This window comes from Oncorhynchus tshawytscha, linkage group LG32 (assembly GCF_018296145.1).
Source record: "Oncorhynchus tshawytscha isolate Ot180627B linkage group LG32, Otsh_v2.0, whole genome shotgun sequence".
Classification (NCBI taxonomy): Eukaryota; Metazoa; Chordata; class Actinopteri; order Salmoniformes; family Salmonidae; genus Oncorhynchus; species Oncorhynchus tshawytscha.
Genome location: NC_056460.1, coordinates 9847981 through 9875963, shown reverse-complemented (window position 1 = coordinate 9875963; position 27983 = coordinate 9847981). Strand labels below are relative to the sequence as shown.

Genomic DNA, 27983 nt, shown 5'->3' with positions numbered 1-27983 from the left:
AAGTTGAAATGAAACAAGTAACATGTACAACTGAAAGTAAAGGTTTTCATGCCTTCAGAAAGTATTCACACCCCTTCACTTTTTCCACATTTACAACCTGACTTTAAATGTGATTATATTGATATTTTGTTTCACTGATCTCCACACACCACCCATAATGTCAGTGAAAGTTTGTTTGTAGATGTATGTCTTTAGGCAATAACCTTTCAACCCCTTTGTTTTGGCAAGCCTAAATGATTTAAGGAGTAAAAATGTGCTTAACAAATCACACACACACACACACAATTATCTGTAAGACCACTTTATCAATTAGTGAATTTCAAGCACAGGTTCAACCACAAAGACCAGGGAGATTTTTCAATGACTCGCAAATAAGGGCACAGATTGGTAGATGTGTAAAAATGATTAAAGCAGACGCTGAATTTCCCTTTGCGTATGGTGAAGTTATTAATTAGGCTTTGGATGGTGTATCAATACACCCAGTCACTACAAAGATACAGGCGTCCATCCAGTTGCCGGAGAGGAAGGAAACTGCTCAGGGATTTCATCATGAGGGCAATGGTGATTTTAAAACAGTTACAGAATTTAATTATGAATGGTTGTGATATGAGAGAATTGAGGATGGATCAACAATATTGTAGTTACTCCGAAATACTAATCTGAATGACAGAGTGAAAAGAAGGGAGCCTGTACAGAATAAAAATATTACAAAACATGCATTCTGCCTGAAATAAGTCTCTGCAAAATAAATACTGCTAAAAATCTAACACAACACATCACTGACTACCACTCGCCGTATTTTCAAGAAATGGTGGTGGCTGCATCATGTTATGGCTATGCATTACTGAGCTCTTCAGTAAGGCCATTCTACTGCCAATGTTTGTCTATGGAGATTGCATGGCGGTGTGCTCAATTTCATACACCTGTCAGCAACAGGTGTAGCTGAAATAGCCGAATCCACTAATTTGAAAGGGTGTGCACATACTTTTGTATATATTTATATAGTGTACATCTTACAGTATAATATACATTTCTTTAGCAAGACCATATTAATTTAAATTAATGACATTACAGCAATCATACAAAGTCATATTTTTTTTACCTTGACATAAACATTGAAACAGCATATATAGTATGTATAATACTGAATCACTTTGGTCATGTTTGATCAAACATAAATGTCCATGAATCATCTATTTTTGAAAAAATATTTCAGACTTAATCACATATTGAGTGATATACGTGGTTCTGTGATCAGGTCAGAAGCTATATTAATTAATCGAACAATTATTCTATATCTACGTTTTTTTTGCTCGGACCTCTACTCCTTTCTCTAACCTGCTGCATTAATTATCTTAACCTGCTGCGTAAGTTCTCCTAACCTGCTATTAAAAAGTCCCTTCCATATGGAAGTGGCAGGAAAAGAGTTTCTCTACTCCATTAGCCTGCTTCTGACTGACACATCCTGTTTCTCTTTTGGTCCCTCTCCTACCACCTCACTAATGGGGAAGCCATTGTTTTCTGTTTGACTTTCATCAAGGAGAAGGTTTGACTCCACTGCTCCACTCTCAGGCTGTAGCTCTTGTTCACGCTGTTCCCCTTCTTTCTCATCTTCCTGTGCATTATCAACAGGCCTTTTTCTCTTGAAACATCCCAGCTGAGTAGAAAGGAAAAACAATGTGAAGAATGTGAATCAAAGTGTTGGTCCTTACAATGCACAAGTAAAGTTTCTGTCGCAGCTTTGATACTCACCATATACATGGAACTTGTGATGATGATCAGGAGGAAGAGTCCTACTCCAACTCCTGTCCCTATTATCAGGTTTCTATGGGGAGGAATGATGAGCTCAGCCTGAACATCAATCTGGAGGAATACATTTTGAGACAATGAGTGACGATGGAACAAGCATTTTTAAATCAATTCTTATACAGTGAATCAGTTTAATCAGTTTAATTCCACAAATGGAATTACCTGTGTTTGGTGGAAGCTTGAAGAGTTATCCTAATGAGCAAATAAATACATACAAAATTGATGCTTTTGTGAATATTTGCTCAATAAATATTTGTTTTTTTGTTTTAGGTTTTTGACAGGAAACTTACCCTTGGGTCACTCGCTGTCTGGACATATCGTTTTTTGTCATAGCTGAGTTTGACAAAACTGATGAAATGGACTGTTTCTCTCTCCCCAGTGAATTTCTTTGGCAATGACAATCTCTGTAAAGTGAGATATTGTTAGTAGAACTAGGTGGTAATTTTACATTAAGTAAAATTGTGTTACTTGCTTCAGTTCTTAAAAGTATTTTTTGGTAGTAGAAGAAGTGTTCTGAATTCAGATTTAAATAGCAGAGAAGTTAGATGAAGCTCTACGTTTTTGTCTAACTTGTTGGGAAAGTGGTCAAAACGGCAATTGTTTCAAAAAGTTTCAACGAAAATAGTTGTGGTTACTGTCTGATTTCAGATTTGAATCGCAGAGAAGTAGACCCATATGTTATGTCTAAGTTGTTGTATAAAATGCTCGGAAAGTGGTCAAAATTTCAGATTGTAAAAGTTGACAGAAAATGTAGTTGATGCAGTAACTAACAAAGCTGCATCATTTGATAGGTAGAAGATATTTCTGTTCTGATTTTAGATTTGAAAAGCAGAGAAGTAGACCAAGTAGTCATACCCTCTACGTTTTTGTCTACGTTGTTGGGAACGTAGCTGATTTGTCAGTCACCGTTTACTCATTGTCTCATGCTTAGAATGTGTTCACCCAGTGCTATTACTCTGAAAGTTCTATGGCAGTTAATAAGCCAAGCAAGTGACATGTTCCTACGTCATACTTCCGTGGTCATGTCCCTGGTCTTTTGCATGGGCTTCAAGTTTATTAACTATTGCTCTACAATTTTGCCCATTGACGACCATTCAAAAGCCTGCAAAAGTTTTGTTAAACTACTAGGCTATTTGCCACTACTAGGCTATTTGCCACTACTAGGCTATTTGCATGGCGTATTCAACAGTGGGAAGTCAACTTAATGAAGTTGATGCGGTTGTTAAGGAATCTTAACGTCTTGATTTGTATAATAGAATGTTGAAATTTATGGGAGTCTGTAACAATGGAACCTTTTGAATGTTGAAGAAATCCCATGGAAGTGGATAGAGGACAAAAAGATGAATAGTTTAAAAAGTATAATATATACTTAATATATACTAATATAAAAGTATAATAAGTTGTATGTAAGCACACTGGTCCTGACCACTCTGCACGTTTTAAATGGTGTAGCGTGCCGATGAATAATAAGCATGACAAAGATTTAAAGAGGGATGTTTGCTGTCCCAAAGTCTCATTAATTATTAGCATGTTGTTACTCTGTACCATCATTTGGTCAAGTTGGCTTTAATACAGACCCTTGCATGTTGATCGAGGTCCTTGAAGGAAACATTTCCAGACAGCACAAATGTAACTGTCAAAAACTTCTCCAAAGGGAAACTTTCACACTCGATGGACTTGCAGTATTTTTCTGGAGAGCAGTACTGTAAACACAGTCAGAAGCAAAATGTGTGTTTCAGTAACATGATTTCTATACTGAGTTGTAACCTGATTGAATAGGTTACCAACAACGTCAAGAGTGAGTGGCATATTTGAATACTCACCTCTGTTGTTGAATTGATAATCTTTCCACATTGAGTATGGTTCTTAAAAGAAAATAAACTTGTATTAGGCTGTTTCCTATTGAAATAACTTGTGGCAGTAAAATGTCAGCATTTTTGTAAGCAATGTGAACAATTTACCTGTAAGACAGATATTTGGTAGTCCTTCATTTCAAATCTGTGCTCAAGCTTAGTTGGGAAAGTGAAGGTGACTGTGATTGGTACAGACTTAAATCCCAAGTTCTCCACCTATAAACAATGACACATTCAATCAATCAATCAACCTAACAATGACATTTATATTGAGATTTTATACAAAGGCATTTGTCACAGAACGTGTAACAAAACATATACTTAAACCCCCAAATGAGGAAGCTTAGGGCGACAGAGGCAGTGGAGGCTGCTGAGGGGAGGATGGCTCATAATGGCTGGAATGGAGCAAATGGAATGGCATCAAACATGTGTTGGATGTATTTTATATCATTCCACTGATTCCTCTTCAGCCATTACCACGAGCCTGTCCTCCCCAATTAAGGTTCCACCAACCTCCTGTGGGCAGAGAATATATTTATATGCACACAAATAATTCAATATTAAACTGATTATGGCAATACTCAGTTTAGCATTAGCCATGTAAACACCTTTCTCTGATTATCTTAAATCGTAGTACGCTCATGAGCAAAGTAAGCGTAAACCTATTAAAACATCTTATTTGCAATCTTTTCAAATTATTGGAACATGTAAACTCCTTTAAAGGGATACTGTGAGAGAGCTATGCTACCGTACCTATAGACTTCCAGTCATTGCGATAGCTAACGCTAGTTAGCATTGGCTCGCAAAACGACCACTAACTTCCTTCGTACTGCACGCAGAGAAATAAATTATTTCCACAAGTTCATCCGACTCTGGGTAGGTAGAACAAGAATCTTGCAGTATCCCTTTAATGGTGTATCTGTATCCTGTGGTGTATCTGCGCATTTGCTGTCATGAGCACCGCTCTGTGGTGCGAGTGATACGAGTCCAGAAAATCCTAACGTATCCATCTTATAATCACTTTTCACATACAAACTTTATACACTGAGTGTACAAAACATTAAGGACACATGCTCTTTCCATGATATAGACTGACCAGGTGAATGCTTATCCCTTGTCTCTTGTTAAATCCACTTCAATAGGTGTAGATGAAGAGGAGGGGACAGGTTAAAATATTTTTAAGCCTTGAGACAACTGAGATATGGATTGTGTATATTCCATTCAGAGAGTGAATGGGCAAGACAAAAAATCGAAGTGTCTTTGAACTGGGTATGGTAGTAGGTGTCAGGTGCACCGGCTTGTGTCAAGAATTGCAACGCTGCTGAGTTTTTCACGCACCACAGGTTCCCGAGTGTATCAAGAATGTTCCACCACACAAAGAACATCCAGCTAACGTGACACAACTGTGGGAAGCAATGGAGTCAACATGGGCGAGGTCAGTACAGGTGTATCAAAGCTGGGACCGAGAGACTGAAAAACAGCTTGTATCTCAAGGCAATCAGACTGTTAAACAGCCATCACTAGCACATTAGAGGCCTATAGCCATATACTAGAAATCCCTGGCCACTTTAGCCGCGACGGGGAGACCCATGGGGTGGCGCACAATTAGCCCAGCATCGTCCGGGTTAGGGGAGTGCTTGGCCGGCAGGTATATCCTAGTCTCATCGCACACTAGCGACTCCTGTGGCGGGCCGGGTGCAGTGCAGGCTGACACGGTCGCCAGGTGTAACGGTGTTTCCTCTGACACATTGGTGCGGCTCACTTCCGGGTTGGATAGGCATTGTGTCAAGAAGCAGTGCAGCTTGGTTGGGTTGTGTTTCGGAGGACGCATGGCTCTCGACCTTCGCCTCTCCCGAGTCCGTACGGGAGATGCAGCGATGAGACAAGACTGTAACTACTACCAATTGGATATCACGAAATTGGGGAGAAAACAAAGAAAAATACAAATAAAATAAAGAAATCACTGGCCACTTTAAGGAATGGAACACTAGTCACTTTAATAAGGTTTACATATCTGGCATTACTCATCTCATATGTATTTACTGTATTCTATACTATTCTACGGTATCTTAGTCACTTAATAATGTTTACATATCTGGCATTTCTCATCTCATACGTATTTACTGTTTTCTACAGTGCCTTGCGAAAGTATTCGGCCCCCTTGAACTTTGCGACCTTTTGCCACATTTCAGGCTTCAAACATAAAGATATAAAACTGTATTTTTTTGTGAAGAATCAACAACAAGTGGGACACAATCATGAAGTGGAACGACATTTATTGGATATTTCAAACTTTTTTAACAAATCAAAAACTGAAAAATTGGGCGTGCAAAATTATTCAGCCCCTTTAAGTTAATACTTTGTAGCGCCACCTTTTGCTGCGATTACAGCTGGAGGTCACTTGGGGTATGTCTCTATCAGTTTTGCACATCGAGAGACTGACATTTTTTCCCATTCCTCCTTGCAAAACAGCTCGAGCTCAGTGAGGTTGGATGGAGAGCATTTGTGAACAGCAGTTTTCAGTTCTTTCCACAGATTCTCGATTGGATTCAGGTCTGGACTTTGACTTGGCCATTCTAACACCTGGATATGTTTATTTTTGAACCATTCCATTGTAGATTTTGCTTTATGTTTTGGATCATTGTCTTGTTGGAAGACAAATCTCCGTCCCAGTCTCAGGTCTTTTGCAGACTCCATCAGGTTTTCTTCCAGAATGGTCCTGTATTTGGCTCCATCCATCTTCCCATCAATTTTAACCATCTTCCCTGTCCCTGCTGAAGAAAAGCAGGCCCAAACCATGATGCTGCCACCACCATGTTTGACAGTGGGGAGGGTGTGTTCAGGGTGATGAGCTGTGTTGCTTTTACGCCAAACATAACGTTTTGCATTGTTGCCAAAAAGTTCAATTTTGGTTTCATCGGACCAGAGCACCTTCTTCCACATGTTTGGTGTGTCTCCCAGGTGGCTTGTGGCAAACTTTAAACAACACATTTTATGGATATCTTTAAGAAATGTTTTTCTTCTTGCCACTCTTCCATAAAGGCCAGATTTGTGCAATATACGACTGATTGTTTTCCTATGGACAGAGTCTCCCACCTCAGCTGTAGATCTCTGCAGTTCATTCAGAGTGATCATGGGCCTCTTGGCTGCATCTCTGATCAGTCTTCTCCTTGTATGAGCTGAAAGTTTAGAGGGACGGCCAGGTCTTGGTAGATTTGCAGTGGTCTGATACTCCTTCCATTTCAATATTATCGCTTGCACAGTGCTCCTTGGGATGTTTAAAGCTTGGGAAATCTTTTTGTATCCAAATCCGGCTTTAAACTTCTTCACAACAGTATCTCGGACCTGCCTGGTGTGTTCCTTGTTCTTCATGATGCTCTCTGCGCTTTTAACGGACCTCTGAGACTATCACAGTGCAGGTGCATTTATACGGAGACTTGATTACACACAGGTGGATTGTATTATCATCATTAGTCATTTAGGTCAACATTGGATCATTCAGAGATCCTCACTGAACTTCTGGAGAGAGTTTGCTGCACTGAAAGTAAAGGAGTTGAATAATTTTGCACGCCCAATTTTTCAGTTTTTGATTTGTTAAAAAAGTTTGAAATATCCAATAAATGTCGTTCCACTTCATGATTGTGTCCCACTTGTTGTTGATTCTTCACAAAAAAATACAGTTTTATATCTTTATGTTTGAAGCCTGAAATGTGGCAAAAGGTCGCAAAGTTCAAGGGGGCCGAATACTTTCGCAAGGCACTGTATACTCTCTCATTCACTTAATGTTTCCATATCTTGCATTACTCATCAAACTATTATATTAATCAGATAATTCACAATATCTTATTATTGAATGTATGTAAATGGTTTGAGTAACAATAAAGTATGTTTTGTTTAAAACACAGAACATTACCCCCACATCGTGTGAATCACACTTTTTAATGTCAGTCACAGCAATAGCAGTTGATTGTTTACCTCATATACATTCACCAGTCTTTTAGGTGATGTGTCCTCCAGAGTAAAGTTCATGTAAGTGGTGGAGTCTTGGGGAAGGCTTCAACAACAACAACAAGATATATAAGTCACCTTGATTATATTCAATTAACTTGATGGAGTCATTCTCAAACAAAATGTCAAGTATAGTCTTGTGAAGACTTACGCTTTTGCTACCAGGTCAACTGCAAATTGAACAGGGATGGTCCTGGTAAGGGAACTATTGGTTGAGTTTCCGTTGTCACTGTAAATAAAGAAAAGGCTAATTCATTTTTTGTGTACATAAATGGAATGCTACAAAGTCCTTCAGCTAATTGAGTAGAAGGTATTGAGGTTGTATAAAACGAGTTAGTTTTTAAGCAATGTTTTGTTCAAAACTTCGACTGCATGGGGAAATGAAGGGCGTTTCCTGGACTGATTCTAATCTCTCGTCTAGCTGCTGCTCTAACATGTTCACAATGGAAGCAGATTTCTACCTCAGGCCGATGACGGTCATCTCCATTGTGTCCTTCCAGTCGTATGTATTCAAAATATGAAATTTACTGGTGAACACTGCCTGAGAAGGAAGATGGTATAGTTAAGAAGAAAAAAATAAGACCATCTGAAATGAGATCAGAAAAAATGGGAAAGTGGGAAAAAAAAGTTCAAGGCATGCCTTCATAAAGTACTCAGACCTCTTGACGTATTCAACATTTTGATATAGCCTGAATTCAAAATTGATTCAATTGAATTTTTTTCCTCACAAGGCATATATCACTCAAAGATCAAAACTGCTTTAATGACATTGAGTTACTGCTTTGTCATTGCTGTTAGCTCTGAGTCTATCATCTAAGGACAACATTTTAAAAGATTTACCAGTGGATTATTTACAGGTATATCTAAGTAATTACTCACTGTGGTTTTACTACGGTACACAGGGAGGCTGACACTGCATGTAGTTCTGTCCATTTCACCTTCCAGACCACCACAGCTGAACACGGTTCTCCTTGTAGACTATGGAATACAGACAATACGTCAAGTGTGTAAATAATTCCGGTTTGTACATCTGAGTCACTGACATAATCTATAATAAACAAACAAGCATGTTAAAAGTTTAAAGAATTAATCAATTCAACACTTAATATGTTGCTTCATTTTATGAATAATTAGCACATGTTAAATTTAAATGTTTGGCGGAAAACTGATGTTTAAATCAACGGTCTTCTATCCTGGTTCTGCAGACCCACAAGATGAGCAAGGCAAGCTTTTGTTCCAGCCCAGGAGGAACACCCCTGATTAAACTAATCATCAAACCCTTGATTGGCTGAACATGTTTTTGGTCTCCAGGTTTCAATAACACTGTTTTAGATGAGAACAAGAACAAAACATCAGAATGAATTACACAATAGATGGAGGGGTGTCGGTATTACCTTCAGAAGATGCATCATGGAGAATGAGAGGCCAGGAGGGTAGAGGAGAGTTAGGCTAGTGTTGAATGAGTCATCCCCGTGATTGGACAGTCTTATAGTCACGTTGAAGTAACTCTGGTCCACCACTAATAAAGTTGATGTGCTGATAAGAGAGACAAAATACATACAGTCAGAGAAAACATGCTTTTCTTGAGCAGTCAGTAATTATTACAGCTACAAACAAGTTACTTTATGTTGCCTCTGTTTATCAGATACTTACATAAAGTTGAAGTCCACCTCAAGCTCTGCCACACAGGTTTCATTTTCTTTGCAGTTCTTTTCAAAGGGCACCTGTGAAGAATTCAAGACAACTGTGAATGTGTTTAGATGACCTGTTTTCACAGGTATTTGGATAAATGACGGTACTCAGTCCACAGTCATTGCTAGAACTGTTGATCATTGTAAGTAAACAGGTTTTAGTCAGACCCAGAATGTATCCTCGTACCTCGACCACAGCCTGTGTAGGACTGTCAGTGTTCAGAATGGCAGTAAGACCCTCTTGTTGGCTTTCAGATTGAGAAAAAACTAATTGGATGATTATGGGCGATAATGTGTCGATCACGCATTGCTGGAAGAAAAGAAAATGTGCCATTAATTTCCCTATCCATAGTCCTGAAAAACCCTCATTCTTCTCATCACTGAATAAAATCAACACACAATAAGAATTCAACAACCTAACAACTTAATGTTATTCATTAAATCCCCTCCTTACGAGAGACATTATAGTTGTTGTATTGTTGCATAGCTACAGTTTGTCATTGATCATACTGTCATGTAGACTGAGTGGTTGAAGCAAGTCCGCTCCTTTCTCAGCTCCACTGTAGAGAGAAGTCTTCTAGCCCCTTTGTTCGTGTCATTGTAAAAGGCTCGGCTCCTCTGTCTCACTGGATCCACATCCAGCGAGTAGGAGACGTTCATCCCTGCACTCAGCACCTCTGGAAAAGTACACAAGAGTCTGAAATGGCCTCCTTATCAGGGAGAGAAGTTCAGAACCTCATGGTTGTCTGCTGATGAACACCATTAGAAAGCAGAGATGGAGTCAAGACCTTATCTCTTGTGACCCAGATCCAGACCAAGGCCCAAACTTTCGATACAATTGGACTTCATCTTCACCACAGGGTGGTGGCACTTAATTGGGGAGGACGGGCTTGTGGTAATGGCTGGAGCGGAATAAGTGGAATGGTATCAAACACGTGGTTTCTATGTGTTTGATGCCATTCCATTTACTCTGTTCCAGACATTATTATGAGCCGTCCTCCCCTCAACAGCCTCCACTGGTTTTCAGACTGGGAAGAGACCAAGACACACTTATTGTGGTCAGTGATTTAGCTATTCACCGAGGCTCCGACCTGGACCACCAAGGCCACAATTATGTGGTCTCAGATCATGACTTCATTTCTGTTGGAAAGCACAAAGCCATCAGTGTTCATAAAGTTCTGAGAGTTCTTACCAGCTTTACTCTTTGTTGCCTCTGCCATGTTAAAGCAGGCTGTTAAAGTCACCATGGGGGAAATGATCTCTTTTGCCAGACAGTCAAATCTATCAGTGCTGATCTCCGCGGGATAGAAGTGGAGATGAGCAGAGACGCTGAGGACCGGTCTGGACCTGTGAGCGATCGAGATAAAAATTGGGATGTTAGCCTACATTGTACTATGTTGGGTAGCTCCGCCCACATCTCATTGAGCGCAGCCCCCATTCAGTGCAGATATTTTTACTGGTTAAACAATTGTCTGTTTAAACCAGCTGTCTTTTCTTATCATTTTTTGGACTCGTACCTCAAGACAACAACTGCACCACGCGCTCCTACTACGATATCAGTCAGTCCATCCTCACCCAGGTCCATCTTCCCATCAATCGTCTGGCCAAAGAACTGGAGCTTAGATCTCATCATCACAGCTGAGATGCGCTGCAGTAAGAAGACATACACATTTAATGAAAAGCCATTGATATTGATATCCCAGGAGGGATGTCTGTTTTCTTTGATCGTGAAGGGCCGTTTTGAATGATTTCCATCTTCGTCTGCCTCACCTGGCTGAATTCAGGGCGGATCCCCTTTAGCTTTTCACCCAGGTAGATGTACACGGCCCCCCTGTGATCGTCCTCAAGTGGAGCGCCCACAGCTACATCCTTCAGCCCATCTCCATTCAGGTCTGTGAGAGAGCAGATGGAGGAGCCGAATCTACCCTGAGATGGCACTGAAACATTCATCTCCATCCTCAGTTCCAGCTAATAACGGAAGGGTGAGGAGAGATCACATGAAGATAAATCCATATTACACTGTCTTTTTGTGCATTATAATTGAAGATAATGGACATTTATATCCAAATGAATATATTTCGGCTTCCAGATCACTTTGTCCCTGATGAACATATTCAACCACAAATTCAGCATTTGAATCTGTTGTTCAGAGGTTCACAGTTCAGCCCACCTTATCAGTCAGTGTGTAGACGTAGATCCTGCCCTCTCTCGGAGGTTGGTGAAACATTGGTGCACCGACCAGGAGGAAGTCTGTGTTGCCGTCTGAGTCTATGTCCACAGAACACAGCTCTGCACCAAAGAAGGAGCCCATCTGAGAAAATCAAAAGTTACATTCATTCAAAAATTGTTTTGAAATGTTTTAAGTCCTTTGGTTTTGAATGGAACTCATAAGTAAACATAAAAAGTGACATCATGTGTTCCTCTTTACTATCGGAGGATTGATTCAACCTTTGAAGTAACCCCAAAAGCTAGTTTCACGCTGTCCCTATTGTATAACTTGATTGAAATACCACGCTGCTTGCAGAAATAGCTAATGTTACCAACCTGTTCTCCAGGCAAGCTTTGTGCCACAGTCCAGTTGTTGTTAACCTTGTTAAAAAGTAGGATCCGTCCCATGTGTTCAGATCTTGGTGCTCCGGTAAAGTATAGAAGGTTCTCATTCTTCTTCCCAACAGCTACAGAGTATCCTGTAATAAAAATGAATAAATGTAGGCCCATTGTAACTACACTCCCTTCACTGAAACATCTGAACTACAGAGCCTTGAAAATAGTGTTTGTTCAAATTCACATTTGAGCAATATCTTTTTTTGAGCTTAATGTTCCATTACCCATATAGGAATCTTTGTCCAATGTGGGGTCCTGAATTTCCCTTTCCTCTGATCTCAGACCCTCAGTCTCAAAGAGAGATCCACGCCAGTTGTTTGTTCCCACTGAGCCCAGAACCAAGGTGTCCTGTAGAGGAAATAAAACATTGGGTCATATTGTATGACATTTTTATTAATAAGCATTCATTAACTATATACTGTGTCTATAAACTAGTTGCCATGGTGGTCATTACATTTATAAATGCGTATTTAAGCATTTACAAGGATTTGTAGTACAAATGTAGTACATTGTAGTTAACATTTTAAAACAATTTATACATATTACAAATTAACATTTAAGATGATAAAACTGGACATACTATTGTGTATCTCACCTTGTTAACGTAGACAGCACTGAACCCACTCTGAGACATTTCTTTAGTCAAGTTTCCAGCCAGAGCAGTCTTGGAACCTAGAACATACAAACACTGATATTAGTAGCGATACATTGATACTTCTACTGTGGACTGTTTTGAGTAAGGTGTTATCACCAGAAATAAATACCAGTATTTTTCAGGAAGTGACCAGTAGTGCCAACTTGTGTTTTTGTGTGAATAACAACTTTCAGTTGACAGGGACTTTGCTGAAAATAAGTAAGTAGTACTAAGAGTTTATCTGAATCCAGAGTTGTACCTTCAATGTTGAAGATCTTTTTTTGAAAGTTGTCTAGGATTCCTTTTAGTTCGTTGTAGTCCTGGATGAGGAAAGTGTTGTTCTCTTTTGGCTCTGATGCCAGGGACTTGAGTTTCGTCAAATCAACGTTCTTGACCTGCCAAGAAATGTATCAATTGAGGGCAGGAATTATAGTGATGTCTAATTTCCTTTTCAATATGAATGATATTTAAACATCCACATCACAGTGGTCTAAGACACTGCATCTCAGTGCTAGAGGCGTCACTGCAGACAACCTGGTTCCAATCCAGACTATAACAACCGGCCATGATTGGGAGTCCCATAGGGCGACGCACAATTGGCCCAGTGTCGTCCGAGTTTGGCCGGTGTAGGCCATCACTGTAAATAAGAATGTGTTCTTAACTGACTTGCCTAGTTAAATAAAGGTGAAATAAAAACTGGGACGTTGGACTGGACCCTTGAGACTAGGAGTAATAATAAAAACTCTATTTCTATAGCGCTTCTTAATACAAGTCACAAAGTGCTTCACATCAGAAAATAAAATAAAAAGTAATAACAACGACAGGAGGAAGGAGAATGAAGAACAGTTTTCAACCTAGACTTTGAAATGGTCAACAATGGCCTGTCAGAGGATCTCAGGCTGCATCCAGTTTCATAGGGAGATAAAATATATAATAAATGGAATGGCGCTTAATCAAGCCTTAAAAATGGAATCCTTAGTTCTCCTTCTACCAAAGGCAAACGCAAAGCCTAGAATCAAGACTAAACATTGACAGCGCTCTTATGCCTGCAAAAATGATGTGATGGAACACACCTGACTAATCAGAAACACCTGTCAATCCAGTTGTCCCAATACTTTAGGTGCCCTGAAATATAGGAACTACTGTGTTGTCATTTCTAAATGGTACAAACAATATTTACACAAATACCCTCAAATAAAATCTAATAGTCTGTACTTTAACCTCATAGTAACTGTTTCATTTCAAATCCAAACTTTTGGAGTATAGAGCCAAAAGAAAAAGAAGTGCTTCACTATCCCAATAATTACGGAGGGCGCTGTATTTCTTAGATGATATCATAAAAGCAGGTCTGGACAACCTTCTTTACATGCAGCTCGAGGTTCGGTGGGGGCCAAATAAAATAACTTCAGATTTCTTATCATTGAGCTGGATAAATTGTCAAACATCTAATATTTGATGTCAACAAGACACTTGTGAATCACTGGGTCTTATTGGTAAATAGAGCTGCGTGTGATCTGCATAGCAGTGAAACGGAATGTTATGATTGCGGGTGATACCACCAAGGGGAAGAATTGACAGGGGTCACTATAGGGCTGTTTCGGTGACCGTATTACTGCCGCACAGGCACTCATGAGTCATGACCGCAGTCAAATTCTATGTTACTGCTGAGTCACGGTAATGTCCTCTTGTGCACTCCGGACATGCTTTAGTATTACCCAACTCGCTAATGACCATCAGGTGGCTAATGGCCTGTTACTCAGAGCTGTATTGTCCCTCTAACCACTCTGACATCAATGTAAATGCAATCAAAAATCACATCAAACACTTAGCCTACATTATACAACGTTGGGTAGCACCGCCCACACCCCATTGAGCGCAGCCCCCATTCAGTGCAGATCGCACACTAGTGGGATACAACAGGTTGAAACTGAGTGGACAACATAGGCTTTGCAACATCGAGAACAACTAACACAATGAAATGGACAGCGCTTTCTAAGGTGATGATTCATTCAAAACACCCATATGCATAGAGCTTATGCAACGGCCTATATATGAGCCCAAGCCCCCCTAAAAAAAAAGTGAATAACGACTGTGCCGTTGTTATAATGCCTTTGGAAAGTATTCAGACCCCTTGACCTTCCACATTGTTACATTACAGCCTTATTCTAAAATTGATTAAAATGGTTTTTTCCCCTCATCAGCCTGCACCCAATTCCCCATAATGACAAAGCAAAAAACAGGTTTTTAGAAATTGTAGATAAAATACAAATCTGATGTCACATTTAGATACGTATTCAGACCCTTTACTTTGTTGAATAACCTTTGGGAGCAATTACAGCCTTGAGTCTTCTTGGGTATGATGCTACAAGCTTGTCACACCTGTATTTGTCGAGTTTCTCCCCTTCTTCTCTGCAGATCCGCTCAAGCTCTGTCAGGTTGGATGGGGAGCGTCTCTGCACAGCTATTTTCAGGTCTATTTTCAAGTTCGGTCTCTGGCTGAGCCCCTCAAGGACATTCAGAGACATGACCCGTAGCAACTCCTGCGTTGCCTGGGCTGTGTGCTTAGGGTCATTGTCCTGTTGGAAGGTGAACCTTCACCACAGTCTGAGGTCCTGAGCGATCTGGAGCAGGTTTTCGTCAAGGATCTCTCTGTACTTTTCTCCGTTCATCTTTCCTTGATCTCGACTAGTCTCCCAGTCCCTGACGCTGAAAAACATCCCCACGGTATGATGCTGTCACCACCATGCTTCACCGTAGAGATGGTGCCAGGTTTCCTCCAGACTTGATGCTGTCACCACCATGCTTCACCGTAGAGATGGTGCCAGGTTTCCTCCAGACTTGATGCTGTCACCACCATGCTTCACCGTAGAGATGGTACCAGGTTTCCTCCAGACGTGACACTTGGCATTCAGGCCAAAGAGTTCAATCTTGCTTCATCAGACCAGAGAACCTTGTTTTTCTTTTGGCAAACTCAAGGGGGCTGTCATGTGCATTTTACTGATGAGTGGCTTCCGTCTGGCCAAACTACCATAAAGGCCTGATTGGGTGAGTGATACAGAGATGGTTGTCCTTCTGGAAGGTTCTTCCATGTCCAATCAATTGAATTTACCACAGGTGGACTCCAATCAAGTTGTAGAAACATCTCAAGGATGATCAGTGAAAACAGGATGCACCTGAGCTCAATTTCGAGTCTCATAGCAAAGGGTTATGAGACTCGAAATTGAGCTCAGGTGCATCCTGTTTTCACTGATCATCCTTGAGATGTTTCTATATATATATATGTATATGCACATTACACACACATTTGCAAACATTTCTAAAAACCTGTTTTCGCTTTGTCATTATGGGGTATTGTGTGTATATTGCTGAGGATTTTTTTGATTTAATCATTTTTTGTGTAACATATCAAAAAGTGGAAAAAGTCAAGGGGTCTGAATACTTTCCGAAGGCACTGTATACAATACATAGACTACCGCATATTACACATGGCAGAAAAACATTTCTTTTAAAACACTAATTTAAGGTTGGTGCATAATTGGTCTAGCCTAATGAAGCAAATTCAGAGTTAGCCTACAATTATAGCGCATTTGTATTTGATTTTGAATAGTTGTGAAACATGTTACTATCGATGTTCCCTAACAGATTTCACTTGGTTTCCCAAATTAAGCACTCGGTAGCTGCAGGGACAGGGTTGGAGAGCCCATGGCATACAGAGTTTGGGCGGAATATCACCTGTCATGCAGTGAAATAACCGGAGTAGTTTGACCAATGCCAGTCAAATATTTACAAGCGAGAAAGTGGCCTCCATTCGCTATTTGAGTGTTTGAGGCACGAGTGTGGTCCTCTAACCAAGATGAGACTCTGGGAGACAGTTTATTCTTGGTTTTAACTGGTGCCACTGAGTCTAACGTAGCCTGACATACATTATGTAACTGAACCTGTTCAGCAAATCATCAGTGTGATGACACAGAACAGGATCCTTAGTAGAGGATTAAAAAGCATTTGTAAATTTACTAGCAGTTGTGGAGGTATTGATGGGTGAGGGAGTGGGAACAGACACATTTTTAGGTGGAGGAGAAAGCATTTTAAAAGCAATACTGATGTGGTCAGAGACACACACATCAACAGTTTCCAAGTTATCAATATTCAGACCATAGGACAGCACAAGATCAAGAGTATGGCCTTTGTTGTGTGTAGGCCCTGTGGCATGTAGCACAATGTTAAAGGATTCTAACAGGTTAAAGATGCACGATGCAGAAATCACTCTGCCATTTTCTGGTTGCTGAACTTCTAATAGTTCGCTTCATTTCAGTTTGTGAACAAAGCAAACAAGTGTGGAGAATCACTGTACCATCCAAACTACTGTAAAATATATTTTCCATGATCAAAAATATTGTATTTTCAGCTGTTTGAGGCTGGTGTACAAAATTGAAAGTAAAAGATGCAAAATCAAAACTTAAAAACGGGGAGCATAGAAATAGCGCACATAGAAGATATCTACCAGAGCTACCTCTTCTTAGACTTGCATTCAATGAGAATGACAGATCTATAACACACATTTCTATGTGAAATTGGTCAGGTGGCCCAAAAAGGTACATACGTTGCAGCTTTAAAAAACTCCCAACTAGTGTAATATTTGGGAAACACACATAAATGTAAGCAGCATACATTGAAATCATACATTAAAAGCACTAACACTGGTATACACTGGTGATCAACTAGTCGAAACGGCCATATGCCAATATATTTGCACCTCGGTGAACTTCAAGTGAAACAATTTGAAAATGTACCTCAATCCAGGAATGGAAGGTGTTGCTGTACTCCTAATTATCCCACAACAATTTATGGTAAATCGAGAAGATAAAAATACTGCTTCTTTAGCATTAGCTAACTAGCACTCGAATGAACACTTGTAATGGAATTAAGTCATACAATTGTGTGGTGTTGTGTAGGGGGTATTATAGATATTATAGGACTTACCCCGATGACAAAGCGGATGATGTTTTTCTTAACACTTCTTTCGATAGAGTTGAACCTTTTGTCAGTATCGCTGGGATTTCCATCTGTTATTATGACCAGTACTTTAGTTGCATCTGCGGTGGCGCCGGCAGCTTGGTTTTCAAAAATGCTTTTCCTGAAATAGATGTATTCAAACAACAGATCAAGCTATCTTTCTTAAACCACAATCCCCTTTGATCAGATTCGGAGTATTCGGTCAGAACTTTGAAAGTAAAACTGATGAATAATTATCAACTGGGACCTACAAGACAAAGTCTATTGCCTTATGTGTGTTGGTTAGATCAGCCATGTGCTCTTCTTTCCAAAGTTTAGTCAAGGCTCTCCCCTCTTGGTAGTCTCTGAAGTTGAAAACTGTCCTGGTGTTTGATGAGAACTGAACTGCTGCGAACTGTCGTTTATAAAAGAGGAAGAGATGACTAATATTGATTTCATACCATACTTTCCATGCAACAACATGGGTGTATAGCACATACACTCTTAGAATTAGTGGTGACTCGAGGAACCCTGAAGATCCTCAAGGAACCATTGCAAGTCAAGTGGTTCATATTTGCACCTTTGGTTAGTTGAGGGGTTCTTGGAGGAACTTTGAATGGTTTAATGTAGCATTGGGTTCGTGGAGGAACCCTAACTAAGGTTATGGTTTGAAACTTTACACAGAGGGGTGCCTCAAGGAACCTGTTTGAACTGGAAAGGCTATTCTGTTGTGGCAACCCAAAAGGTTCTTCTAGGCACCTTTACTTCTAAGAGTGTAGATAAACAGATGTATGTTCAGCAACCTCACGAGCATGTTTTAAGTTATGAGCTTTAAAAGGGATGAATACCTTAATTGAGGAGTTTTTTAGGGTTGTCATGATATTGTTTATGAAACCTTTGTTCTCATCAAATTCTTCCGTTGTCATGCTTGCTGATCCGTCAAAGAGGAAAACGAGGTCCACTATTTTCTTAGTACATTCTGGAAGAGAAAGTGAATTACATAAATGTATATGATGGATAACACTCACAACATTCTTCACATATTCAGGAATCCAGATCTTATCATTCACAATTAATATTTTGTGACCTAATCCTAATGTAATTTAGCATGACATGAATAAACAGTCAATATATACCAAATCTTAGGTTATGTTATCTACAAATGTGTTCAAGTTTCACTGTTATACCTTGGAAGGCAGGTGTAAAGTTCGAGGTGATCTGAAGCTGGCTGTTGAACTGATAACAGATACTATTCAGATAGGAGTTCCCATCACACTCGTGTGCCAGGCCAGGGCTGCAGGCCTGAATGAGGAGAATACGTCATTTGTAAATTAGGGTGACCAGACGTCCCCGTAACAGTGCATTAAAAACAGACTGCAAAGTGAAATAATATTTGACGTGGCAAGAAAGACCGGGCAGCAGAGCCTACCGGTTGACGTCTCAATTGCGTTGTGCTTGTTTTGTCCAGCAGAGCGGGCTGTTCGCTATAGCAGCTTCATTCACTCTTCTACTAACTACTTGCTCGCTCTAGTTTTAGAGAGAACTGCTGTGGAAAACTCGGCCAGAACCTAACAAGTGTCAAGTGAATCCACAACATCACCACAAACGTCTTTTCAAGCCAGGTAAGTTACAATCATTTGAGATACTAGCTAGTAATTGTATAATGTCTCAATTTATTATATAGATAGATGATCTGCTCTATAAGGTTTTAAATGGGTTATGCTAGCTAACATTAGCTATGTCGACTACGTTATCTAGCTAGGATCGCTAGCTACTGTCATGGTAGCAAGGTTAAAAAACGTTCACATGTAAACATGCAGTGGACGGGCTATTTTGAAAATATGATTTTATTAAATGTGTGCACAATTAATTCTGAGAATATTTATTTGTAGATTACATTTGAAATGGTTTGGCATTATAATAAGTAGTGTGAAAATATATTTTGACATTTTCATGGATAACATTAGCATAATGTTTTCTGTTAGAGAGTGGAGAGGAAGGAGAGGAAGACTGGGTAGGAAGAAGAGTGAAAGAGAGAGGAGGAAAGATAAAGATATGATTACAGAGCCTGCCAACTTATTATTCCAAACAATGTTTTTGAGATAAAATACAAAAATGAGGCAAGCAATGGTAATCTGTTAAGTATTTGATCTAATAGTGTAACGTAAACTAACTCACTCTTGTACATCGCCTTGGTCTGTACAATTGACCTTATTTTAGCGCCCAAAAAACGTAATACTTCCAGATCAACTGTAATGTCAATACCATTGTAAAGCACAATTTCTCCCCTTTCCAATGAAATCAATGACATGACCTCCACGCTGCCCGTTTCTGCATGATTCAAGAAGGTAATGAGCCCCATCGGGTCTTTTTAAAAATGCAGGTGGGTAAGCGAAACTAATGCGTGATAGTGAGAAGGAGAGATGTCGTGTGGCAAACAGCTTTTTTTCCCTCTATCTGTCCAATTTATCACCTTATCACCTCGAAAATGTAAATAAAACACTATAAAGAGTTTATATAATGTGTCATTACATACCTAATTTGAAGGTTTGTGTCGAATTTGAATCGGGTTTTTAGGGTGGTGCTAAAGTGATCTTCAGAAGTAAACAGTGGCTTTTGAGTCATGATCGCTTGCAGTGATGTAACGGAGGGTCAGTTTTCTCAACTTTTCTCCAACACTCTAGAGCCATTACCATGTCCATCAACGCTTGAATAGAAACGTAGTTCACACCCCAGATTTTGAAGTCAACACAGTCCCATTAGTTTTCTTTGCAGCCTTGTTTGAATGTCGCGGTTGCGCACATTTGTACGGAATGGGGTGTGTTTACGTTACTATTTGTTATTAAAGATTGGAGAGGAAGGAGAAGAAGAAATGAAGGGAGTAAAACGAGTGAAGTGAGGAGAGTGTAGAAGAGTGAGGTGGAAAGGTGAAGAGAAGGAAGACGAGTGAAGCGAGGAGAGAGTAGAAGAGTGAGGTGGAAAGGTGAAGAGAAGGAAGACGAGTGAAGCGAGGAGAGTGTAGAAGAGTGAGGTGGAAAGGTGAAGAGAAAGAAGACGAGTGAAGAAAAGAGGAGGAGAAAGATTGGAGCAGAAGAAAAAGTTAAGAGAGTAAGAAGAGCAGACCGAGGAGGTACAATGGCTCTTTCCAAGAAACGGAATGAATGATATATGGACAGCAGCAAGAAATAGGCTCACTGTTCCTACGCTTATTGTGAAGACAAACTTCAACCTCCCCTGCCAGGAGTTCACGGTGAAGCTGGCCAAAGAGAGCAATCCTGAAGAAGATACATTCTTCTTAGAAATATACAGATTAGGTTGGTATAAGTGGTAACTACATAATATAATCTCATCATCGTCTTATTTCTTTATTATGTTGTTAAGTATTTCACAAATACTATTGTCTGTTTTTTCAATTTTGCTCATGTTCTCTTATGCTCTTATTCTACCCAGACTAGCAGGACCACTGAATGGCTGTTCAGATCAGACAGTTCTGTCTAGTCTGTAGTGTTTCTGTAATACAGTTGTTTTCTCTGTCACAATGTGCCTGTTAGACTAAATACACAAAACCAGAATTGTCCCCTTTTTTTTATTTAATTGATAATAACATTGGATATTTTAATGATATATTGACCGCCGAACTGGAAATATCCCCAGTTTTAATTTCAGAAATCTGGTCACCTTATTGTAAATGTGATAAAATAATGGATTGTTTGGTGGACCTCAGATGTCTTCAAAAGAGAGAGTTACTGGAATTTGCCATGATCATTTTTAGATTGCTGAGGTGTTGTTTTATAACTCAAGTGAAACAAGTCATTTAGGTTTACACAGGCTGCCCAATTCTGATTTTTGTTCCACTAATTGGTGGAGCTGATCTGATTGGTCAAAAGACCAATTCGTGAAGAAAAATTCAGAATCGGGCTGCCTATGTAAATGCTGCCAAACATATTACATATGTACGGTACACTCACATGGAGTATTTGAAAACAAGAACATGATCAAATTAAATGTTTGGTGGTTTATCTTACAGTGAACGTTGGAGGAGAAGTAGGTTGTGCAACCATAGACAATCCAATGTACTTGATTGTGTCAGTTTCTGTTGAAAGGGGAAAGGCAGGCGTGCAGAATCAACTAGTATTTCTCATTTTCAAGATCCTGTTGACATTTCAACAATATTTTAATACTCAATTAGCCATGGTTACCGTGAATAGGTGTTACATGTTCTTATAATTATTCATGTTCTTATAATTAACCACCTTTCTAAATTGCAGTCCAGTAAGTACAGTATAGTGTATCATCAACATCCATCTCTACCTTGAGGAGTGTAACAGTCTGTACAGTTTGTTCGGTCTTGAGCACATCTACAGATTCCACCAGATCCGTTCTTCTGATATGGCGCACTGACCATTACCCTGTGGGTGAGAAATAAAAATGTTAGTTCGGTCGATTTAGATGAGACTGCATCCACTTCTATTACATATGATACACTTTAGATCAAGAATGGTTGCATAACATGTCTGACAATGTTGGTAAATTACTTTTGTATATCTGTTTTCTTTCGGTTACTAAGATTAGAATAGCAACTGCATGGGGAAAGAGGAAAGCACGATGTTGTCAGAGGTGTGATATGACAGAACACAAGTCAGAATTTCCATCCCGTCAACGTGTGCATAACTGATAAACTGATGCACATTAGTCATGGGCATTGGGTGCAGCTGACATCATTTAAGAAAGTAAATAAGAATATGATATGTGGATGCTACCATGAAAAGGATAATCCTCAATGAGTCTTGAATAATAATGAGTGAGAAAGTTACAGAGGCATAACTCCCCTGTTATTGTAATGGTGAGAGGTTCGCATGTCTTGGGGTGTGATATTTGTACGTCATTCAAAAGGTGTTGTACTTTCTAAACGCTTCACCAGACATGGATGAAGATACCCTCAAATTAAAGCTGCCAGACTGCACTTTAACCTCATAGTCATTATATAATTTAAAATCCAAAGTGCTGGAGTACAGAGCCAAAACAACAACAAATGTGTAACTGTCCCAATACTTTTGGAGCTTACAGAGACACATATATTTCTAAATACATTGCTATGGATATATTTAGTGCATGTTTGCAGACACAGGAATATTTTTCGGGTCATTTTTGTTTCCTCAAGTTTGTGATACTGTTTTGCAGATGTTTGTAACATAATACTTCGCATTTTTCACTATGACGATAACAACACTTGCCCTTTCTCCTTGCCAGAAATGAACTGCAGGACCTTGTAACCAAAGAAATCCTTTTCCTCCCCCTTGTAGATTTTTGGGTTTGCTTCATCTATGTTGAAAGCCATTGAAGAGACAGCTGGCAAAGAAAAGAAAGAAAGGTACAATCGGATGACAGAAATAAAAATGATATTTGTAAATATTTGCTGTCTAGTAGGCCTAATCCACGATGTACAATACAATACATAATTTAAACAGCATTTCACACAAATATTAGATATCCGATCTTCCCTACAACACAGGAAATAATTTCATATTTTCGATTGTGGTCAGTGATAACGGTGCAGGTGCTATGGGGGCGTTGGGGCGGGGGGCAAAGCCTCCCTAAATTGACTTTTGTGCCCACCCAAAAAACCTTCTATCAACATTTGGATACAGTTATTTATTGATATAAATATTACTGCACCAGAGCTACATGCTCTAGCCAGTCAAACTGCCTGCCAGTTCATTGCCAACCCTGTAGACTATTTTATACTCAGCAAGGAAGAGCAAGCTGCTTCTCCCTATTAGTTCCACAAAATTGCTCAAAATAAGTGACCAAACTATTTTGCTATTCCTGGGATTTGCTTTGAGCTAGGATACTCGTGCCAGAGCTATTATCAATAGAGAGAGGAGATGGGAAGAGAGCAAGACGGGAATAGTGAAGACAGAGATGTGTTACAAATGTATGGTAATTCATATATTAATCAATCATTCGTAGTCCTATGCTGCCATGCTACCTGACCTGTGCTATGCAAGACAGAGGCAAATAATATCCACCAGAGACAGATTTAAATATAATATAGGCCTTCATAATAAAGGTCTACTATCGCATTGCTGTCTCTCTCTCCCCCTTCAAACTTTCCTTATCAATTCATTTGGTAGGCTACATTGTTTTAGCATTATCCAAGGCCTAGGCTTGTAATAGCCAACGTTTTTAGGAAAGGAGAAATGTGATTTGCTGTTGTGTGTTTGAAATGCGCTGGTGGCTTTAAATGGTGGGTCCTTTTGACGGGTATGCGTGTGAGTTTGCTTATTCTCTCTATGTCCATTCAGAACTTTTCCTAAAGTAAATTCATACATTTCTGTTGTTGCGCATTTCTGTTGTTGCGCATTCACTATTCCCGTCTTGCACTATTCACGCATCTCTGCTAGCATCTCTGTAGTTATCAATTTGGCCGAGTGCTTGGCCTCTGGCTATGGTTCTGATATTGCCACTTCTACAGCGGAGACGCACAAAACAGCCAAGTGCTGGGCTGCACATCGTCTGGATACCCAGGTTAGCCTATACGTGTCTCCATTTTTACCTGGGCTTCTCCCAAATCGTTACAACGTGTACACTACATGTGGCGCCGCTGTGTTCTGAATTACATTTAGGCTAACAGTTGGTGAAAGATGTTTTTGCCCTGGGTCCCATCATTGGTTAGTCCAGCCCAAATACATGGCTCTGGTCAGTGTGTGTTGGAACCTTCATTGTTGATGCTTTGCTTATTGGTTATGTGGTGCATTGCCACTGAACCATGTCGGTGGAATATTCGTTGCTTATATTATATATAGCCTAACTATAAATATAGCATAAAACAGTACGCCCCAGCTGATCATAGTCTGGCGCAGGCTCTGGTGAAAACAAGTAAAGGTTCAGTCTGGAAGATGTGCACATGGATGAAAAGGTGCATAAACATATTTTGAGGAATCATCATTTACATTTTTTGGGCTGAACATAGGTGTGCTATAGGCTACTGTGGTTCAACCAGAACTGCCATCAATAGTTAACGTAGCTGTAACATAGTAAATAACTTCTTTATGACTTTTTCACTGTGAAAAATGTGTGATAAATGGCCAATAGTTAATGCTTATCATTGACTGTCTCAAAAACATGAATCGACAATGAAGTTGTATCTAGTTTTAAAAGGTTAAGTGGCCTGTGGTTCAAACCAACTACTATCTAGTTTTTTAAGGTTAAGTGGCCTGTGGTTCAAACCAACTACTATCTAGTTTTTTAAGGTTAAGTGGCCTGTGGTTCAAACCAACTACTGCCTTAAATTGAAAAAAGTGGAAGTCGGTTACCTTTATTGACGTGACACAACAGGATACTGTATGACTAGTTCTGTTTTCTAAAAAGCCCCCCAAATAGTGACAATGGAGCAACTAACAAGTAAATTAAATACAGAGCATTGGATTTTGATTTGGTTGGGATCCCCATTAGCCGATGGCAATGGCAACATTAGGCACCTTCCTTTTACATAAATGATCCTTGTGCAAGTTAAGCATCCATTTTGAAAGCATATCCTCCTCTACAGTACTTCAATTTTGTCTATTGATTACAATGGTGTGAACAGTTCAACATATTTAGATTTAGTCAGGAATAGCAAAACTAAAACTAAACTGTAATTTAAAACGTGTAATATTGAAAGTAATTGACTTGTTTCTACTAGTTGAGCTGATGATGTTTTGTACATCACCTTTAATATGTAATTGAATATTAAGCAGAGTGAAATCCTGATAGTCAGCACTTACCCATGGCTGCCATGCAGGTGAGCAGGCAGAGGGGTCCTTGCCTGGACATCTTCTCTTCTCCTTCACTTTGTTCACTAGCATGCAGTGAGGAAAATATTGCACCACTCAACCTTTGCAAATGAAACTTACTCGCCTTCCTGCACTTTGTTTCCTGTTGTGCCTCACTCACGAAAGTAGCTGCTGTGAATAACTATCATTTGGGTGAGAAAGTGGATGTACATGTTTTATGCAGCTTCCTCTTTTGCATGATTGGTATAGGTACATTGTCCCGTCCCCTTCTTTTATACTTCCCCAGTGAGAATACTTTATAAGTATCAAATGTGAGAACCAATGTTACATAATAATTTGAATCAAATGTTGTCCCAATTGCCACATTGTACACATTGACATTTGCTCTAATGAGATAAATAGTTAGCTAGTTGCTAAATGTCTGTCGGAGGAAGGGTGTTGGTACCTTTTTAACCACAACGCTCTTTGGCTATGCAGTGACATCAGTTTCAACACCTTCATGTTTGCTGTTTGTGCTGTTTTGCATATATCATAATTGTATTTGATGTGTGTATCTTTGTAATTACAGGTCTCATTTGCAAAAGAGACATTGGTCACAATAGGACTCCCTGTCAAAATAAGGTTAAATATAAGAAATCTTACATTAGTGTTGGGAACCCCCTATGTGTTTGGACTGTCATTGCATAACTTATTGCAGTGTGTTGTAGAGTGCAAAGTTCAGAGGATGTCCTCTGGTGATTGCAACATTTCACTTCTGTTTTGAACTATCTACACACCATCTAGAAGTTTTTGTTTGTGTCTCTTTCTTACTGCCTCCTCTTCTACCCTATCCCAGGTAATTTGTTGCTTTTTGTGTTGGTTTTCCTTATAGTTGCTTATTGTAGCATCTTTGGGTTTTAGAAAAGCGGTATAAACTAATATGTAGGAAACAAAAAGCCTAATTTCTGCAAATTATTAATTGCAGAATTGCCTACATACTTGCCACTGGTTTAAAACCCTCAAGCAGGTATTCCCAAACTGGGACAATGCCGTCGGGGGTACGCCAAATTAAAATGTGATTCTATTAAATAAATACATGTAAAAAATATTCACATTTTCAAACAGTCCATTTACTAAGGCCCACGTCCATAGAGACACATACCTGCTCTACTGGTAGTACTGCTACTACCAGCAGTACTACACCTGCACCTGTCGACGACACAAGTTGTTCTGCCCTCCACGAGCACATCCAATGCTAGCATCAGTAATTCTACATGTGTTGTTAGCCCAACTAGCATGGACACTGACAGTTGTGAATCTGATGCAGCTGAAGAGCTACTGCCTCCTTACCCGGGAAAGCACAGAACAACAGACAGGGACGTTGGACCATCGAAGAGGCGCAAATATGATGAGAACTACATTGATTTGGTGGTTCACTTATATTGGAAGTAGTGTCTTTCCTCAGCCACAGTGTGTTATATGTGCAAAAGTACTATCTCATAATTCTATGAAACCTTCACTCTTGCACAGACATTTAGAAACAAATCATGCCAATTTGAAAAATAAGCCACAGGACTTTTTTGAGCGAGAATAGAGATGAGACGACTTTCGAGTAGTAAGACATGTATAAAAGCAACAGGTACCATTAATAAGAAGGTACTAGAAGCGTCTTATATGGTGAGCTACCGAGTGGTTAGGACAGGCAAGCCCCATACTATTGTGGAGGACTTAATTCTTCCAGCTGCCGCAGATATGGCTGGGACAATGCTGGGGGGGAAAGGCCAAAAATACTATACAGACAATGCCTTCATCAAACAATAGTTTCATGACGCATCAGTGACATGGCAAGAGATGTTTTGAAACAATTACCGCTTCGCATACAAGCCTGCGAATTCTGTGCGTTACAGCTGGATGAGTCAACAGACGTGGCACAGCTCCTGGTATATGTCCGTTACATTTATGGGGGGGTAAATTAAGGAAGACATCCTCTTCTGCAAACCACTGGAAACAGGACGACAGGAGAGGATATTTTTTAAGTACTGGACAGCTTTGTGACATCAAATGGACTTTGGTGGTCAAGATGTGTTGGTATCTGCACTGATGGAGCAGTTGCTCCCCGACGCCACCTGGGTACACTGCAGCCTCCACCGAGAGGGTCTTGCTGCCAAGGGAATGCCTGACAGCTTGAAAGACATTTTGGACACTATAGTGAAAATGGTTGACTTTGTTAAAGCAAGGCCCCTGAACGTGTATTTTTCTGCACTATGCAATGATATGGGCAGCGACATACTGTTTATCAAGGGGCAAATTCGCTGGTTATCAAGGGGCAAATTATTGACATGTTTTTTCAAATTGAGAGACGAGCTTAAAGTTCTTTACTTATCATAATTTTCACTTGTCTGACCGCTTGCATGATGACGAGTTTCTCACACGACTGGCCTATCTGGGTGATGTTTTTTCTCGCCTGAATGATCTGAATCTAGGATTACAGGGACTCTCCGCAACTATATTCAATGTGCGGAGCAAAATTGAGGTTACGATTAAGAAGTTGGAGCTCTATTCTGTCTGCATTAACAAGGACACACATCCTGTCATCATTGTATGATTTTTTTTGTGTGCAAATGAACAAAAGCTTACA

At 39.7% G+C, this 27983-nt stretch overlaps 1 protein-coding gene across 1 annotated transcript; it reads right to left on the bottom strand.

Moving 5' to 3' along the window:
• Positions 1–285: 285 nt before the first annotated feature.
• On the bottom strand, positions 286–25561 carry LOC112245515 (integrin alpha-L). The gene is made up of 31 exons (XM_042310788.1): positions 25358–25561; positions 22826–22940; positions 21903–22000; positions 21617–21684; positions 18779–18893; positions 18440–18570; positions 17864–18006; positions 17580–17733; positions 12859–12994; positions 12561–12637; positions 12190–12313; positions 11906–12048; positions 11532–11672; positions 11132–11329; positions 10879–11009; positions 10554–10708; positions 9872–10038; positions 9549–9671; positions 9324–9394; positions 9065–9206; positions 8550–8648; positions 8132–8211; positions 7822–7899; positions 7638–7716; positions 3771–3878; positions 3633–3674; positions 3387–3512; positions 2100–2213; positions 1972–2001; positions 1753–1863; positions 286–1657 (listed from the first exon to the last, which is right to left on the bottom strand). Exons 1-31 carry the CDS (start codon positions 25404–25406, stop codon positions 1433–1435), a joined length of 3573 nt encoding a protein of 1190 aa, XP_042166722.1. The 5' UTR covers positions 25407–25561; the 3' UTR covers positions 286–1432.
• Positions 25562–27983: the final 2422 nt, after the last annotated feature.